The 12179-nt window shown below is 41.6% G+C and overlaps 1 protein-coding gene across 1 annotated transcript; it reads right to left on the bottom strand.

The window, feature by feature from the left end:
* Positions 1–4222: 4222 nt before the first annotated feature.
* On the bottom strand, positions 4223–4858 carry LOC149234533 (uncharacterized). The gene has a single exon (XM_089368296.1). The coding sequence runs from the start codon at positions 4856–4858 to the stop codon at positions 4223–4225; it is 636 nt and encodes a 211-aa protein (XP_089224422.1).
* Between the last annotated feature and the right edge of the window lie 7321 nt (positions 4859–12179).

Below are 12179 nucleotides of genomic sequence, written 5' to 3'. Positions count from 1 at the left end.
TCCATTATTAGAGCTACCAGCTTCCAGAAACTGACTAGATGGAATTGGGGTGGCTCCTGCCCTTCTGTAGCAATAGCAGCAGCAACAATGGTGATGGACATCCGCTGCAGGGGGACGAGAGGATTCTCCACGCCCTGTGCCTCTTCTGCAAGGCATCCTTTCTCGCAGCCGCACCATGGAATCCTCCAATTCCTTTTCCTGTTCCAGAGCAGAGGAGGACCTGCTGTTGCTGCGTTCCCTTCCTGAAGCTTGCTGACCCCAAATTGATTCGAAGCTGAGCTCAATTGAGCCCAGACAATGACCAGAAGAAACCAGCAAGGAGCGGACCGCGTCCGAGCTTTCAGCAACCAAGTCACAGCTTCTACGCTCAGAGTTCTGAGTATCTTCCTCGTCACACTGAACTGCATTCCCCAACATTCCATCATTCTTAAAACCATAATGAATCCCTCGGAACTTGTCCGCTTTGAATGCGCTCTGCAGAGTTGCCATCGCCTCCCGCGCCCTCATTAAGACTGCCCTTGTGCTTCACTCGGCCTTCAGTCTCGGCGGCGAGGGGCATTGAAGGCCTCTGATCCTCACGTGGCAGCCCGTGCTGGGCATGTGGCTCACCTGTAGCTGACTTAATGACACCCGCATCCGGGGCGACAACCTCTTCTTGGATCAGGCTTTGACATTCCTGGAGCTGTTGCCTGTTAGAAATGATATCTGTGCCTCCAAATAGAAGGGGATGATCAGTCTCTGCTCCAATGTTGGCTAGAAGGTCCGCAATTTTGTTGCCTTCCCTTTTAGTGTGTATGAAGGAGATGGCTCTGAAATTGCTGAGCTTTTGTGCTATGTCACTTAACCTTGCTTCTAGCCTCCAGCTGGGAGCCACTTTCCTTGCATGCGAGCCATTCTGAATGCGGGTCGCCATGTTGATGAGGATCTGGGAGTCCCCTTCCACTATCAGGGGCTGAAGGTTGAGATTCCCAGCTTGCAAAAGGCCCTGCCACAGCCCTTCCAACTCTGCTGAGTTGTTGGTATCCCACCCTATGTTCCCGAAATAAATTTGAATAGGAGTGCCTTCATGATCCCTCAGAATGCCTCCGTATCCGGCTGCTCCAGGATTGCCTTTGGAAGCCCCATCGAAATTCAGCTTGAATGAGTGTTTGGGAGGGGCTTTCCAATAGCAGACGTTCTTGCAGTTGTTATTGGAAGTACTGATCTTGAGAGAATCTTGAGGTAACTGCAGCTGCCAATTAACTAGAATGTTATGTTCATTATCAGTGGAAGGGAGATCTTCCTTGGTCCATACCTGAAGCGCCATCGTCTCTTGAATGTTCCTATGAATCCTGCTCCAGGTTTCTTCTAAAGGAGATCGCTTGTTTTTGAAAATGCGCTGATTTCGTTCCTTCCAGACATTCCAGAGGATGATCCCCGGAATGATACTCCATAAATGGTTGAGAATCTTGCTTTTGTAGGGATGCTTTGGCCATTGTCTTAAGGAGTTGATAATGTCACCCTCCCCTCTACATCTTTTTTGGCATCTGAAACTTACCTTATCCCAGAGATGATTGGCCAGAGGACAGGTATCCAGGAGATGATGGAGAGTTTCTTCATTTTGAGAGCAATTGAGACAGATCGAGGGACCATGAAAGTTCCGCCTTCTAAGTTTATCCCAAGTGAGGATTTTTTTGTGACCGACCAACCAGAGAAAGCAGGAGATTTTCGGCCAGGGTCCAAGCTCCCATATCTTGCTCCAAACAGGGTCTGGAGGAGAAGGGAAGTTGCATATCAACTTGTAAGCTTCAGAGGTAGTGTAGGATCCCTTGGGTAGGTATCCCCATCTGAGAATGTCCCCACCATTGTCCTGCCTAATACTTCTTTTCCTTAGCTCGATCCCTAGCTCTTCTTCCTTCCGAGCATCTGTACTATTGAGAATTTGGTTGCTCTGTTTCCATTTTCGGAATCCATGTTCCGTCTCCGGCACCCAGAATTGGTGAACTTTTTCCTGCTGCTGGTCCTGCCTATCTGGAATTAGAGAAGGGTGAAGAATATTTTTGAGTTTAGGCATTTGATTCCAGGCATCAGTCCAAAATCTTGCAGTGCATCCATTCCTTATTTCCCAGAAGCTATGCTTTTGAATTATCTGATAGTGTTGCTTGGCTGCGTTCCATATTGTGGATCCCTTTTCAGTAGGAATGAATCTGATGAGTTCTTCTTGAGGTCGATTTCCCGCATACTTGGCTGTCCAGATTTTTCCCCATGGCTTATCCGGGTTAGTGATCCATTGCCACCAGATCTTGGCGTTCATGATGGAATTGCTGTATTCAGGATCCCTTAACCCAATGCCTCCCTTGTCTTTGGGCATGCAAACATTGGTCCACTTCACCAGGGCCCATTTGCGATTGGTGGCAGAGCTGCTCCACAGAAAATTGCGCTGAAGGTTTCTTATACTCTTTAGAACCCACTTTGGCGCTGCTAGAATAGAAAATAAGTACAAAGGCATTGCCTGCAAAACCGATTTGATGAGGACGATTCGACTGGCTAAGTTAAGAGATCTGTAGGTCCAGAGATTGAGCCGGTTTTCAAGTTTCTCAAGAAGGGATCGCCACGCGGGTTGCTTGATGCCTGAGGCTGTGAGGGGAGCGCCCAGGTATTTGGAAGGCAGGGAAGCCGCGGGGAAGCCCAGGATACGAGAGACAGCGGATTTAACTGAGGGCGGAGTATGGAAAAAGAAGACCTGAGATTTAGAGCAATTGATGTGCATGCCTGAGGCTTCCGAAAAGTCCTGGAGGAGGGATTTTAGGCGGAGGGCTTCTTGAGCTGAAGGATAACCAAAAAGCATAGTATCATCTACGAACTGCTGGTGGGACGTGGCAGGGGAGTTGTGAACGGAGATGCCTCTGATCTGATGCGAGTGAAGGGCTTGCTTGATGTGCCGCCCCAACCCTTCAGCCATAAGGACGAAGAGAAAGGGGGAGAGGGGATCCCCTTGCCGAATACCCCTGGAAGGATTGAAGGGGCGGGAGGGAATGCCATTAACAAGAATAGAGAAATGAGTGGAAGTAATCAGGCTCATGATCCAGCGGATCCAAGAAGGGCAAAAACCAAAAGCTTTTAGCATTTGATGAATATAGTTCCAGCTTAGTTTGTCAAATGCCTTGGAAAGGTCTAATTTGAGAAGCATACCTGCCTGCTTTGAGTGCTTGAGGGAGTGAATGATTTCGTGAGAGAGAAGGATGCCATCCATTATGTGACGACCTTCCACGTACCCTGACTGTTCCGGAGAGATGAGCCCAGGAAGGAGAGGTTTGAGACGATTTGCTATGACTTTTGATATCACTTTGTAAATGACATTGCATAAAGCAATAGGCCTGAACTTATCAGGGGTGATGGAGTCCTCCTCTTTGGGGATGAGAGTAATAAAGGTGGCATTGAGAGAGGGAAGAAGCCAGCACATTGCCCTGGATTCCTCAACTATCTGCCAGACTTCCTCCTTTATCATGTCCCAGAAAGAGTGAAAGAAAGTGGTGGTAAATCCATCTGGCCCCGGGGCTTTACCTTCTTTGAGCTGCTTCATTGCTTCATCCACTTCCTGGGGTCGAATAGGGCGCATTAAGAGATCATTTTGTTCCTCCGTTATGATTTTTGGAATATTGCTGGTGATTTTGCGAATGGCCTGTAGCCGATCTTCTCTCTGCTCTTGATGAATCTGTTGGAAATGGTTGAGGAGTTCCTCTTCAATTTCCTCATGAGTCTCCATCTTTGCCCCTGTTTGGTTTTGGATGAAGGGTATGTTGTTGTGCATTCTTCGTTGAACCGTAGTTCTGTGGAAGAATTTAGTATTACGCTCACCCTCCTTCAGCCATCTGACCCTAGACTTTTGCCTCCAGTAGATTTCCTCCTGCTTCCTCCTGTTCTCCAGCTGACTGTGGATGAGACGCTCCTGCTCCAGGGTGGCTTCCGTGTGCCCCTCCAAGATGATCTTTTGGTGAAGAATCTCCAGGTCCTGAGTTAGCTTTTGCTGCTCCTTGAAGATATTTCCAAAAGTTTCCCTGTTCCAACTTTTTAGGTGACTTTTGAGATATCTTAGCTTTTGCTGGAATTGATACATTTTTGCTCCTTCTGGGGGAATGAACGAGGCCCAGGTGGTCTTGACAAACTCCTTGAAAGTGGGATGCGTGAGCCAAAATCCTTCAAATCTGAAGGGTCTTTTGATTAAGTTACCTGGTCTTTGCCACTATAGAGCTATTGGCCAGTGATCCGAACCAGTGTGAGCAAGAATGGCTGCTGAGATGTCTCCTCCCAAGTGGATCGCGTTGTCAGAGATGAGGAAGCGATCCAATTTGGAGGCGATTTGGTGTTTGCCAGCTCTGCGATTGCTCCATGTAAAGGTTCCATTACAGAACGGCATGTCTATAAGAGATGTTGCTTGGATGAAATCCTTGAAGCGACTGACTTCAGGCTCCATTCTACTTCTGCCGCCTAGCTTCTCTTCAGTTTTGGTTATCATGTTGAAATCCCCAGCAACGATCCAGAGAGGGTACCTTCTGCTGTTGTTTAGAGCTTCAATCGTGTCAAGGAGCGCTACCTTACTTCCTGTATCTTGTGGAAAGTAAACATTTGAAAGGTTGCCGTAGATATTGGTGCCCAGGATGTGAAAGGTTGCCTGTATGAGGTGGTGCGCTGCATGAAAATCTGAAAGGGATACCGCTTGGGTATTCCATGCTATTGCCAGCCCTCCTGAAGCTCCTGAAGCGTCTACTGCAACCGAGCTACATCCGGGCCAGGCTTTTGAAAGAATGCTGCCTAGCGTGGTGCTGTTACACTTAGTTTCTTGGAGAAAGCACATTTGTGGCTTTTCCTTTTTTATCATGTTTTTTAACATCCTGAGTTTTCCAGGGCTGTTTAGCCCTCTTATATTCCAAGATACCAGCTTCATGATTAACCGTTGACAGAGGGCTTGTAGTACTTTGTCAACTTAGCATATCTGCCTGAATCTACCAGGATTTTCCCAATCTCTATTGTTCTCTGCAGATCTGTCTTTCTTCCTCTTTTTTTTGTGTCTTTTGGGCACAGGCCTCCATCCCATTGGCTGCCTGGTTGTATCCCCAGTTGGTTCTGATGATAAGCTCGCGAAATGATCTCTTCGAGCTTGTCGAGTTGGAGCTCTGGAATAGAATCATATGCTTTCTTTTTACAGGCCGACTCCAATTCCAAGATGTCTAGGCCAGTCAGATTAATACTCTCTGGCTCTTCTTCCATGATTTGCACTTGATCGCTGTCTTCAATGCCGGTCTCTGGATTCTGAGGAGGGTCTGATTTACCCTCAACTTCCATGTCTTTGAGGGCCTCTGCAGCATCTTTCTGATCCCTTTTAAGAATGGTGGGGATGATAATGGGGGACGGGGATTTGGGAGGGGGGTAGATGAAGGGGGAGGAGAAGAAGAAGATGGGATGTCAGGGTTGGCTTCAGCTTGGGGGGGGAGATCCTCAGAGGCTTGGCCAAGAATATCAAAGCTGTTCTTGGTTACTGGGCCATGAGACTTGTTGGGCTGGGGTTTGAACCCGCTTTGGGGTTTTTTGTGAGAACGCTTCCTGCTAGGAACTTTAGTGAAGCCGTCCTGAGCAGGGGTAACAGAAGGGTTAGGTAAGCTGGTTTGGACATTTTGAGGACAGTCCCTAAAGAGATGACCTAGGGTATGGCACTTTCTGCAACGAAATGGGACATGTTCATAGTCAAGAGGCTGGATCCATTCCTCATCTCGATGGGCAAGAGTTACTGACTCTGGAAGAGCTTCATTGAGGCGAATGAATACACATATTCGGGCATAGGAAATATACTTACGGGACTTGGTTTCTTCAGCCGTTCTGATGTATTCTCCCACCCCATTTCCGATTCCTTTGAGAATGTCTTCCTCCCAGTATTCATCCGGGAGAGAGTATAGCCTGATCCAGACGGGCGCCCATGTTAGATCTTCCTTGTCTGGGTTGAATCTGGGGATCCAATCTCGCAGATATAATCCAGCCGAATTAAAAAAGTAAGGCCCTCCTACTAATATTCTGTATTTGTCCTCCAAGCAATAAAAGATTGTTGTGAAGAAACCTTTCGGCCCTAGCTGCAGCGTGACATCCCCTTTTGGTTTCCATTTCGCCGCAATCCAACCATTTAGGGCTTTTTCAGTAGGCCAGAACCCGATAAACTTCCCAATAAGGGCATGATCTCGCATGAACTCTATCCTTCTGTCAATCTTGTCTCCTGGCAGCTCGATTCGTGGCCTTTCCTTGGCTACTGGTCTGCATGTGGTTGAAGTTATCTTCGGACCTTCTTCAGGCCTTTCTGTACCCTCTTGGTGAGCGCTGTCTCCTTCCTTACGTTTGCCATTTCCTTTGTTGTCGTTCTGGGGTTTGTTCCCCCTGTTTAAGATCTCTCTGTCCACAGATCCAAAAACGACATTTTGCGCAGGATCTTGCTGCGACGGGGAGGGCTCTGACGCCCCCCCCAGAGGTTGAGCCATATTGAGGCCCTGATGCGCTGCGGTTCTGGTACTCTGCAGCCGCTTTCTCACTGCTGAGATGTTCTTGCCCGGTAAGCTGTCGGCGTCGTTGATGGGTCGCTCAGAACCCGAGCAGAGCGATCGCTTTTCCTGTAGAAGACCAATTAATTAAGAAAGTTCATAACCATAAACTAGAATTTGAAAGGAGAGCCTTATTGTATTAATTTGTATTATAGTATAGTACATCATGACCTAGTCTTGATCAATGTCTAATGTGGAATAACATTATAGAATAGTTTTTAAATCTAATGCATTCAATTATTTGACATTTAAACTTTATTTAACCACTATCTAATCAACATTTATACAATTATTTAATATAATAAAACCATTTATACACATTCACTTGAAGTTGGAAAGGTTAATTCAAAACCATGTATTTGTTGGAGTACTTCAAGCTCCCTTAGTCACAAACTAGGCGATATTTGTCTCACATTTGGCTAGGTAGACTCAATTTTCCACCACTCTCTTAACATATATTTTAATTTAACTATATTTAAACTAGGTTAATTTAACTATATTTTAATCTAACACCACACATCCGTCTTTTCCCATGAGAGCGTTTTTAGAAGGTAGTTGTACCTTTTGTCTAAAACATATAATTTTTCCATATAAATCTATACAACTAATAGATTAAAACGAACAAATATGATATTAAAGTTTATAAAAAAAACCTTATGAACAAATATGATATTAAAGTTTATAAAAAAAACCATCTACAAACAAAGTTCTTATTATCTTTTGCCTAGCAAAAAATAATGCAATCATGAATTATCTTGCTATTTTAATTGTAATTTTTATTAATATACAGTTGTTTGTTTTTATTGTTTTTTACTCTAATTTAACTATATTTAAACTAATCTAGAGTAGTTACTCTATAGCCCTTGTTCAAATGTGGGAATTGGTTCATGCCTTTCAAAATTCAATAATTAAACTAAGTGGCAGGGAACGCTAGCTATGTAACCTTGTTTCAATTTCAATTGCATTTAGTGTAGCTAAATGTAATTTAATTTCAATTATATTAAGTGTAATTTCAATTGCATTTAGTATACAATCAGGGAGTGGGTTTAATAGTAAAGATATGTAATTACAAAGTTATAAGTTTAAGTTTTAATAGGTGAATTACTCACATAGTTATGATCTCAGATTAATTTCATGAGAATTTCCCTTGTACAAAAACCCTATTAAGGGGACAAAAATCCCCTCTCACGCTGCAAATGCTACAGATCAAAATGCAATAGTGTCATGTTCATCTTTAGCCACTATGACATCAATGCATTCTTTAATCCTCTTTGTTCTTTTGTTATATCACTTGTAGCCTTTGCTTCTGATTACATACCCAATGCAAATTCCTTCATCTGCATGAGAGTCAAGCTTACCAAGTTTTTTTTTCATTCCTCTTGATATAACACTTGCTAGGTGGTTCATTGAGGCTTGTCTTCCTTTCCGTATCTCATAGGGAGTCTTATTATTGTTTGCCCTGAATTGAGTTTTGTTCACCATGTAAACAACAACTTGAGTTGCTTCTCCCTAGAAAGTGTTTGCAACTGCAACTTTTCCTTCGTCGATCATGGCCATATCTTGAATGTCCATGTTATTTTTTTCTACAACTCCATTTTGTTGAGGGGTTCTTGCATATATTATTTCCTACTAATGTCATGTTCTTCACAAAACTCTTCAAAATTCCTTGAAGTGAACTCACCTCCTCTATTTTACAATAGACACTTGATCTTCATATCTATACTAATTGAATAAGACCATTTACATGTACGTGTACCAGAGGAACTAACATTGCTGCAATTAAAAATCACGGAGAGTTATAGGCACGGGTTGGTTGGGTATCAAGTATGATATTAGTTTGACTTGTACCTCTATGAGTGCATTCTATTAATGGTCAACAATTGAGTTGTTATGCTCGGATGAAGGATATCATCTTTGTGACTTTACATGTTTCTGGAAGAACCAAATTCTCGAGAGAACCTTGGTCAAATCCATGAAATTCTTGTGGAAGACTGAAAACTTATTCTTGTCTACTAAGGAATAAATTTTCTTGTATTTAGGTCAGACTTAGGTTGGTCTGAACAAATCTAGGAGTTTTTGCATTCAGGGACAATGGTTGGAGTTACATATCAAAGGATCTGGATTCAAAATCGACCGGACCAAGTTCGATGTGTGAATTAAATTGACTAGACCAAGCTCGATGTGTGAATTAAATAGACCGAATAAGGCATATCTAGATTGGGGCCCTTCGGTGTAGTGCATTATGGTGTTTGAGGCTAGAGCCCATCACAATTAAAAATTTAGTAGAAGTTTAGGGTGGGACCCTGACAACAAAAGATGGCATGAGGCCGAACTTAAACTATATTTGGTTCAGAGTAAATACGTCGGTGAGCATAGTGAAGCGCCAAGATGTGCAGTAGTCCAGAAGTCTGGAGGTATAGGACATCTGGGGCAAGCGAAGGGAAGTAGGGCTGGAAGGCCTAAATGTGCGATAGTCTGGATGTTTGAAAGCATGGGACATCTAGGGCAAACACAAAGAAGCGGGGATGAAAGGCCTAGATGTGGGCCAAATCTAGATGCACATGTGGTGAGGAGCTAGACTCACTAGTTTAGAGATCTAGGAGTCTAGGACTTTTGTCATGCATGAGTTTATGGAAACATCGGATTTCTAAGGAGCTAGATACAACATGACTTGACGTGCTTACATGCTAAGGGACAGACTTATGGCACCATGAGAGAGGTGACTTCGGTTGAGCCATATTCATGTTGGCAACAAAGTGACTTGAAATCACTTAAGTGAGGTGGAGTTTGCACGAGGGTGCCACATGACAAGTCCTTGCCTCTTGACGTGCTTACATGCTAAGGGACAGACTTATGGTACCATGAGAGAGGTGACTTCGGTTGAGCCATATTCATGTTGGCAACAAAGTGACGTGAAATCACTTAAGTGAGGTGGAGTTTGCACGTGGGTGCCACATGACAAGTCCTTGCCTATGTGACATGGTTTAAATGGGTATGTTTTTTGATTTGAGAACAAAGTGAGTTCCACAGAGTTTGGGTGAAAGAAATTTTGTAACCCCCTTTTCCATGATGAGACAATGGAGGTTGGGTTAATTGAAAGTAACACTTCTGAGTCGTCTAAGAAGTTGGGGGTGGAAGGGAGCATTATAGTCATACATGGTAAAACAAGATCAACTATGGTCAACCATGTCCATCCATGGCCAACCACATTCAACCATAGTCAACTATGGACAACATGGTCGACCATGGTCAACATTAATGTAACATAAATACATTGTTACACTAATGATTGACCATGGTCAATAATGGCCAACCTTGTCAACCCTCTTCAACCATTAATGCAACATCAACCATGGTTGACAAACTTTAATGTAATATTAATGTAACAATAGTCAACATAAATGTAAGATAAATACATTGTTACATTAATGATTGACTATTGTTAACCATTGTCAACCTCAATCAACAATAGACAATCTTCTTCAACCATAGTAGTAAATCCTCTTCAACCATAGTCAGTCATCATCAACAATAAAAAACCCTTAGCCATTATCAACCATGATCATCTCTTTTTAACCATTTTTAATCATGATTAATCAATAAAAAACACTTAACCATTATCAACCATAATCATCTCTTTTTAATCATTTTTAATCATGGTTAATCAATAACAATAGTCAACCCTAATTTATTAATTCACTCCTAGACACGTTAACCATTACCTAACACAACTACACTAATAAAAAAAATTGATATATACCTTTTCCACATCACTTTTCACCTTTCATATTTCTAGTGTCTACATTAATGACTAGAGAATCATCAAACATACAGAAGTAAACACAAGTAAACTTGTCGTAAGCTTTTCACCGTTCATATTTCTGATGTCTACATTAATGACTAGAGAATCATCAAACATATAGAAGTAAACACAAGTAAACTTGTCGTAAGCTTTATGACAAAAATTCATGAAGTAAACAGAGTGACTATAAAGTGACTGGTAACAGCTGTGATATGGGAAAACGAAATATATTATTCATTCTGCACCACCTGTAAATCAGTTTAATGGGAGTCGACACGTGGTGACTCGTGGCATGAGGGAGTTAACATGCAATGACTCACCATTTCTCTTGAACTTTATCCTATGCGCACTGAAAGTTTGTATGCTTGATCGTTTCAATCAACGATGGCACCCATCGAATCTATGGTGGATTATGCGTTTTCATTAAAATATTTAACTTCCATTGCATAGACATTGAGATCATACTTACCAAATATCAAATCAGAAATCAGATCCTCTTGTAGCATCTCTTACAGTTTCAGTTGACAGTTTGAACCCTAAAGTTGCAGCTGCAGAAACAGGGCGTGTTGATCGAGAGAGGGAGTATTTAGCGCCTCGACAAGCCCGAAAGGGCAATGTCGTTGGCCATTCGAATTTACTATTAATTCAATCAAATCCGAAGCCCACTGCTTCAACCTCGTAACTTGTCTCATTTCTCGGTGATGTAACTGCTCGCTGGCTAAACAACATGAATAGTAGAGGCGGTGTTTCCTCGAAAAAGTATGGCAAGGGATAAAAGCTCTTCGAAACATAATTTTACCCCGACTCAATATATTTTTAGTCATTAAGAATAATCGGAAAATTGATACTTTTACGGAAAATTGGCAGATACATTATCTGAATTAACATGATACAATTTCCTTTGGTATTTTAAATAGCAATTTCATTAAAATTTTAATTTTAAATTTAAATTTTAATTAATAAATATGAAATCTTAAAAAAAAAATTATATCATTGTAAATTTTTGTTTAGAATTTTTTATGGTGGAAATGGATTCAATGTTATAAAACCTAAAATCATAAATCAATAGAGATTTCCAAATATTTTCACTTAACAACGGAAATTTTCACTATTTTCCAATTTTCATTATTTTTCAAGTAAAAATATCACCACACAAATACAAAAACAGATGCAGCAATTTCCATTATTTTCCAAACAAAAACATCGCCTCACAAATACAAAAACAAATGCAAAAATTTCCATTATTTTCCAAACAAAAACATCACCACAAAAAACGTTTTCGCCTAAAAAATTTTCGCCTAAATTTTTTTAATTTGACAAGTCTAGGATCTCTTAATTTCACACATGTACCTTTTCGTTTAAGATTTGTCTCAACTAATCCTAAAATTCCTTGAGAATTTTTTCATTTGGAATTTAGAGCTTTTTTTATTTAAAATTTGGAAAAAATTCTTAACATTTCTTTAGTAATTTAAATATTTTTAGTTTGGACTTGAATAAAAGATTGCAAAGCATTGTTAGTTTTTGGGGCAGCTCAATTAACTATGGTTATGAAAATGAAATATTATGTTACGGAGTTCAAATTCGATTGTGAAAATGATGTATCTCTGGATTCACTTGTGTCCGTCAAAAGAAAGGAAGTAAGCACCTAGAAGTTATAGTAGTAGTGGTTGGAATAAAGCCATATGGAGACCAACCCAATTGCCTATTTCTCTAGATAAAAAAATTGAATATGATGATGATGATCATTAGCCTCTAGTAAGACCGGCTTATCGGTATATGCCTATCCTACCTTAAGAAGGTTAGAGATTAATTGAGAT

Source organism: Pinus tabuliformis, chromosome 8, assembly GCF_031772625.1.
Source record: "Pinus tabuliformis cultivar Carrire ecotype Pingquan chromosome 8, CPIR1, whole genome shotgun sequence".
NCBI lineage: Eukaryota > Viridiplantae > Streptophyta > Pinopsida > Pinales > Pinaceae > Pinus > Pinus tabuliformis.
This window is presented reverse-complemented; position numbering and strand designations above follow the sequence as displayed.

What these genes read in the sequence shown, in the direction of transcription:
- LOC149234533 (XM_089368296.1), bottom strand. Translation starts at nt 4,858, where the DNA reads ATGATAAAAAAGGAAAAGCCACAAATGTGCTTTCTCCAAGAAACTAAG.